Source organism: Ursus maritimus, unplaced genomic scaffold, assembly GCF_017311325.1.
Source record: "Ursus maritimus isolate PB19 unplaced genomic scaffold, ASM1731132v1 scaffold_27, whole genome shotgun sequence".
Taxonomy (NCBI): domain Eukaryota; kingdom Metazoa; phylum Chordata; class Mammalia; order Carnivora; family Ursidae; genus Ursus; species Ursus maritimus.
The window spans coordinates 35,461,559-35,468,362 of record NW_024425230.1 but is presented as its reverse complement, the minus strand read 5'-3'; the positions used below and the strand labels follow the sequence as shown (position 1 = coordinate 35,468,362).

Here is a 6,804-nt window from a genome sequence, read left to right as displayed (position 1 = left end):
CTGTAGAGTATTCTAGCAGCCACCTAGAAAGTAGTCGTCCCCGGGTATCTCCCAGCGATGACTTATTTCCTACCCTGGGCAGGTCGCTGTTGGTGGTGGGCAGGCAATCAAGGGGGGGGGGTGGCTCAAATCTAATTCTGCTGCTTAGTGAAGGAGTCGTCCCTCCCCAGGCTGGAGCTGTCCTGACGCCTTCCAACCAAATCAGAAGCGGTGGGGAAGTTGATTCTGACCCTTCCCAACTACCCTCCGCCCCATAGCCCACACCCTTATCTCTGCCCCAGCTGGCCGCTGGTTACCCAACTGGCTCCCCGGGGCCACTCTCGGGATCCACTGCTGTGGCCCAAAAGTGCGATGCCCTTCCTCGCGCCCCTTCCTCCAGAGCCTTCCTCAGCCTGGTCATCCGGCCTTGGCCCAGACAGCTCCCGGCCCCTAGGCGGGGAGTGCTGGGCCCTCCCCACTTCGTCCTGGGAGGCAAACTTTGGGCCCCAGGCCCTTCCTCCCTCCTGTCTCCTATGGCGAGCGTGGGCCGCAGGTGCCGGGCGCAGGGCTCAGGTGTGCGGCCGCTTACCTGGGGCGCGCAGGCCCGGGAGCTGCAGGAGGCGGCGGGCGCGGCGCGTGGCCCGCGGGCTAGAGGACCCCGGGAGGGCGCGAGTGACTGCGCGGGCGGTGGGTGTGGCGCCCCGGCTCGCAGCTGTCAGGCGCGCCCGCCCCGCGCCGGCCTCACCACTCGGGCTGTGACCGCGCCGTGCCCGTCGCCGCGCCATGCGCTCCAGGCTTCGGCCTCCGCTCCGGGCCCGTCCGGGGCCTCGGGGGCAGCGGCGCAGGGCACACGTCTTCGCTCAAGGGGCCCTGGCGTCCCGCGCCCGCTGAGAGCGGGCGCCGCGCGGGAGGGGCCAGCGGGGCCGCGGTGTGAGCGCGAGGAGCCCGGGAGCGCGGCTGTGCGCGCGCGCGGGGAGGGGCCGCGCCGTCACCCGGAGAGCCCGGCGGAACCCGGACTCCCGCCCGCCGCTCCGCCCGCCGCGCACCTCCTCTCACCGCTCGCCCAGCTCCAGCCGCCGCCGCACGGTGAGTACCCGCGTCCGGCCGCCCGCCGCCCCCGAGCCCTGCCCCTACAGCTTTTTTCGTTTAGTTCCGATTTGGGTTCTTGTGGCTGTTGTTTTTATTATTATACCTAAAGACTACATCGCCTCACTCCCACTGCTGTCCGCCTCCCACCTCGTCGCCCTCTCCAAGCTCACCCCTCAAGCCCCAGGAGCCAGAGAGGTCTCCGCAAAGCAGCCCTGGCCGCTGCTCCTGGTCTCTGCGTACAGCTCATTCCCCGGGCTTTCCGCTCTGGCCCTCGAAATTCGGTTCCTTTCCTAGGGCCCCCCTTCTCTTGGCTCTGGGGCCCAGAGCCCCCTCCACTCCGGAAAACCCCGAGGGGCCCTCAAGACCCTCAGCTTGGGGAGGACGCGCTCTGCTCTGAGGCGCACCCTTCACTCCATGCGGGCAGGGCACACTTGCCGATTTCGGAAACCGAGAAGACATCGTCATTTCCCAGAGCCGCGGAGCCCCCCCCCCGTCACCTCCCCAAGCCCGCCTGAGAGCTCTTCAGGGGGTGCGGGGCTTGCCTCAACTGGGGAGTTAGGACAGTGTTTTTGCCTCCTAAGATGTCACAAGGGACTTCAACGTGAAAGGAGGGTCAACTTGTTTCAATTCGATCCGCAGAGATAAAGATGAAACAGACAGATAACAGATAAATAGCTTGGTACTTGAAGAAGGTATGAAGACAGATGGGAGAAAGAGGAGCGAGATGGGAGAGACAGGCAGCTCAGGGACAGATAAGATCGACAGATGAGGGGCACCTAGACAAATAGAGGGAGAGAAAGAGACAGACGGAAGAGCCCAGTCTCTTCGATGAAGGCTTTTGAACTCGGATCCCCAGTCTCGGCGGAGCTGCCCCTCTGAAAATGGATTTGCCTTTCCTGACGAGTTTAGGGGAGGGGCCCTCGGGGTTGAGCTGCCTGGGCCGCAGGAGTGCCTGCAGCCCTGGGCCGGATGGAAGCCTTCTGTGTCTGAGGACACGTGGCTGGACCAGGAGACCTAGAGGGCCCCAAGCATCAGTCTCTGGGTCCTCCTACTACTGAGGTCCACGGGAGAGGCTACCTCCCTGCCTGGACCAGAGATCAAAGCGCAGGACCGGCAGCAACTTTTGACCTGGAGTCTTGTGGCTTCGGACACGGGCCAGAATTCCTCTCAACACATATGAACTGGGACAGCCGGGCTTGAAGTATACTCAGAGAGGAGACGCCCCCAAAAGAGGAAGACCAGAGCCCGGAGAGACTGCATTTGGCCTGAGCAGGAAAAGCATATCTGAAGAAGGAGGAAAACTTAGGGAGTGGGCTGTTAGAAGCAAAGGAGAAGTGTCTCCTGAGAAACTTCCTCGAGAACCCCTCTGTCCCCATGCGCTGACCCGGATGGAAACCAGCTTTGGTCCGGAACGCAGCTGAAAATGCAGAAAATGTGGTTAGGAACTGCGTGACCCTGGTTCCACTGATGGCTGGGGAAAAAAAGGTTTGTATTTCCAGCCGGAATCTTTCTGCTCAACGAACGCGAGGCTCCGGACTTGAAAGGAGAAGCTCGGGTTTGTGGCTGTTATCCCGAGGAACTGGCTCTGCTGGGAACTGGGTGCGGTGGGGGCAGCCTTGGGGCTAGGCGCGCACAGCGTGCTTCGGAGAGCCGGGTTCAGCACCGCGAACAGCGGTCGTCTCAGCCTTTCTCCCCCCTTCCTCACGGCCTCGAGACCCTCCTCCTTCTCCTTGCCCCCCCCCGCCCCCTGCTGTCTGGAGATGGGCAGTGACCGCCCCTCCCCCCGTCCGTACCCCTCCCAGCGCCTCCCCCGCCTGCCCGCGTGCATGCGCGACTGAGCAGAGGGGCAGCTTGTCCCCGAAGTCCGGGCTTCAGGACCCGGGCGGGTAGGGCAGGCTTCGAGGGTAGCCAAAGGCGCACGGATCTGGAAGTTCGGAAGCCTGGGTCAGGCAATGGCTTTGCTGTGTGGCCTTGGGCAAGTCACTCTCCGTCTCTGGGCCCCAGTTCTTCCACAATCCGAAAACAAAATTGGGTTCCTAGCTGCCGGGGCATTCCTGAGGTCTCAATTACCCCTTCTCCTCCCCCAAGCCCCAGGGGCTTTTGTTGTGGCGCCAGCAAGCGTCTGAATAACAAAAGGCTCCCGTCCAGGGGGCGAATGAGCTTGGACTCCCCGTAGCCAAGTTTCCCCGCGCGCCCAAGTCGGCGCGCCCCGCTGGGCGGGCCCCAGCCACGGTGGCGCTGAAAATGGCTCATCTGCTCTCTACTTTCTCTGTTTCGCAGGAGCGGCGGCATGGAGGCTCTCACCACTCAGCTGGGGCCGGGGCGCGAGGGCAACTCCTCACCCAACTCGAAGCAGGAGCTGCAACCCTACTCGGGCTCCAGCGCTCTCAAACCCAACCAGGTGGGCGAGACGTCGCTGTACGGGGTGCCTATCGTGTCTCTGGTCATCGACGGCCAGGAGCGCCTTTGCCTGGCGCAGATCTCCAACACTCTCCTCAAGAACTACAGCTACAATGAGATCCACAACCGCCGTGTGGCCCTGGGCATCACGTGCGTGCAGTGTACGCCAGTGCAGCTGGAGATTCTGCGTCGGGCCGGGGCCATGCCGATCTCGTCGCGCCGCTGCGGTATGATCACGAAGCGCGAGGCCGAACGCCTGTGCAAGTCGTTCCTGGGCGAGCATAAGCCACCCAAGCTGCCCGAGAACTTCGCCTTCGATGTGGTGCACGAGTGCGCGTGGGGCTCGCGTGGCAGCTTCATCCCCGCGCGTTACAACAGTTCTCGAGCCAAGTGCATCAAGTGCGGCTACTGCAGCATGTACTTCTCGCCTAACAAGTTCATCTTCCACTCGCACCGCACACCCGACGCCAAGTACACGCAGCCCGACGCCGCCAACTTCAACTCGTGGCGCCGTCACCTCAAACTCAGTGACAAGTCGGCCACAGACGAACTGAGCCACGCTTGGGAGGACGTTAAGGCCATGTTCAATGGCGGCACCCGCAAGCGGACTTTCTCGCTGCAAGGAGGCGGTGGCGGCGGCGCTAATGGGGGGTCGGGTGGCCAGGGGAAGGGTGGTGCTGGCGGCGGGGGCGGCCCGGGGTGTGGCGCAGAGATGGCCCCAGGGCCGCCGCCCCACAAAACCCTGCGCTGTGGCGAAGACGAGGCCACCGGGCCCCCTGGGCCGCCTCCTCCCCATCCGCAGCGGGGACTTGGTCTAACGGCGGGAGCTGGCGGCCCGGCGGGCCCTGGAGGGCCTGGTGGCGGCGCCGGCGTACGCAGCTACCCAGTGATCCCGGTGCCCAGCAAGGGCTTTGGCCTCTTGCAGAAACTGCCCCCGCCGCTTTTCCCTCATCCTTATGGCTTCCCCACGGCCTTCGGCCTCTGCCCCAAAAAGGACGACCCGGTGCTAGGCGCGGGCGAGCCCAAGGGAGGCCCAGGCACCGCGAGCGGCGCGGGCGCGGGCACTGGCGGAGGCGCGGGCGGGCCAGGATCCGGCCACTTGCCCCCGGGGGCAGGCCCTGGCCCCGGTGGCGGCGCCATGTTCTGGGGTCACCAACCCTCTGGGGCAGCCAAGGACGCAGCGGCCGTGGCTGCCGCGGCCGCCGCAGCCACTGTGTACCCGACGTTTCCCATGTTCTGGCCGGCGGCAGGCAGCCTCCCGGTGCCGCCCTATCCAGCTGCGCAGAGCCAAGCTAAGGCCGTGGCGGCCGCTGTGGCGGCAGCGGCGGCGGCAGCGGCGGCGGCTGCCGGCAGCGGCGGCCCCGAGTCCCTGGACGGTGCCGAGCCGGCCAAGGAGGGCGGCCTGGGCGCAGAAGAGCGCTGTCCGAGCGCGCTGTCCCGCGGGCCGCTGGACGAGGACGGCGCGGACGAGGCGCTGCCGCCGCCTCTGGCCCCACTGCCCCCGCCACCTCCGCCCGCACGCAAAGGCTCCTACGTGTCGGCCTTCCGACCTGTGGTCAAGGACGCCGAGAGCATCGCCAAACTCTACGGTAGCGCCCGCGACGCGTATGGCGCCGGGCCTGCTCGTGGGCCGGGGCCGGGCGCGGGGGCCGGCGGCGGTTACGTGAGCCCAGACTTTCTGAGCGAGGGCAGCTCCAGCTACCACTCCGCCTCGCCCGACGTGGACACTGCTGACGAGCCCGAGGTGGACGTGGAGTCCAACCGCTTCCCGGACGATGAGGGCGCTCCAGACGAGGCCGAGCCGGGCGTACCCAGTGCGTCCAGCACGGGAGGCGGCCCGGACGCCGACCAGCCCGCAGGGCCCCCGTCTACCACCTCCTCGGGCGCCGACGGTCCCACAGACTCCCCAGACGGCGGCAGCCCTCGTCCCCGGCGCCGCCCAGGGCTGTCCGCAGCCAGCCGGTCAACATTTGGGGACCTGGCGGCCGACGACGTGGTGCGGAGACCGGAGAGGAGCCCGCCGAGCGGCGGCTATGAGCTGCGAGAGCCTTGCGGGCCGCTGGGGGGCCCCGCGCCGGCCAAGGTGAGCCTAGCGCCCGCCTCGCTGGTGGCGCCACCCCGCTTACCCCTCGGCACCTCGGGAATGTGGGGCAGGCACTGGCCAAGTTAGGGACGGGAATTGTGTTCCAAGCAGGCGTTTGAGCCGCAGGCCCCAGCTGCTCCGGGTAGGCCCAGCTTCGGTAGCGCTGTAGAACTTGCTGGGACCTCCGAGTGAGGGTTTCGGAAAATCCGGGGGGCAGGCCTGAGAAACGGGTGTGCTACGTTTTTGTTGGGGGAGGGAAGGTGGACAGGCAGAGACCGTCAGTTAACAGAGACAGAAAGAGAGAAATAAAAAGGGTCTGGGGAAAGAATGCGGAGCAGATGAAGGGACCCAAAGCCAGAGACAGGCGCGTGCGGGGCTGGGCCGGTGGCACACGCACCCAGATAGGGATCAGAGTCCCGGGGAAGACAAACTGATGAGGCGAGGAGAGGACGGGGTGTCTCCCTCAAGCCGGGCTCCAGGGGTACGAGTCCCGGAATCTTCCTCCCCCCCAATGCGTAGTTTTCTGAGTCCCTTTGAACTCCGGCCTTGGGAACGGCAGGGTTCACTGGTAGGCAGCTGTCAAGACGGCTTGCGGGGCGGGAGAGGGGCTCTCAGGTTGGCTGGGCCACTGGTTCGGGTCGGGGCTGTGCAACTAAGCCGAAATCGTTGGCCATTTGAAAGTGGGTGCGCACACCTGTACATTTCCATTAGGTCCATTAAAACACGAATCATTAGCTGGATGCGAAAGGCGTCATTTATGCGGGGACTGGGCGAGGGCAGGCGGAAGATGCCGAAAAGGAGGTGGGCGAAGAGTGGGGGGGGACGGGGGGCACTGTGAACAGTCCTTGGCTTGAGAGCCGCTTTGTCTTTCTGATAATTTACCGAGGGCGCTTATAATGACCCTGAAACTACAAAGGTGATGCGGCCTCCGAGGGCGCCAGGCTGCGCCGCGTGCCTCATAGCCGCCCGGGGCGCTCGGGTCCGGCGGGTAGCGGACCTCCGCCTCCGCCTCCCCTCTCAGCGCTCCCTCTCGGCCGAACGGCCCTGAGCCGCTTCAAGCGCCCCCCTAACGCCTGTCGTTTTCGGCCGCCGCAGGTGTACGCGCCCGAGCGGGACGAGCTTGTGAAGAGCGCGGCGGCGCTGGGGCCCGCGGCCTCCTACCTCTGCACCCCCGAGGCCCACGGTAACGCCCCCAGCCCCCCTGCCGAGGTCGCTGGCCAATGCGACGTGGGGACCACGGGCGGGGGGGGGGG

The 6,804-nt window shown here is 65.9% G+C and overlaps 1 protein-coding gene across 1 annotated transcript in view; it reads left to right on the top strand.

Moving 5' to 3' along the window:
• Positions 1–3,020: 3,020 nt before the first annotated feature.
• The window catches only part of SKOR1 (SKI family transcriptional corepressor 1), a 10,160-nt gene continuing 6,376 nt past the window's right edge, over positions 3,021–6,804 (top strand). The window contains exons 1-3 of the mRNA XM_040642631.1: positions 3,021–3,127; positions 3,349–5,551; positions 6,647–6,734. Coding sequence (XP_040498565.1) covers positions 3,021–3,127; positions 3,349–5,551; positions 6,647–6,734 — 2,398 coding nt within the window. The remainder of the gene's footprint in view (positions 3,128–3,348; positions 5,552–6,646; positions 6,735–6,804) is intronic.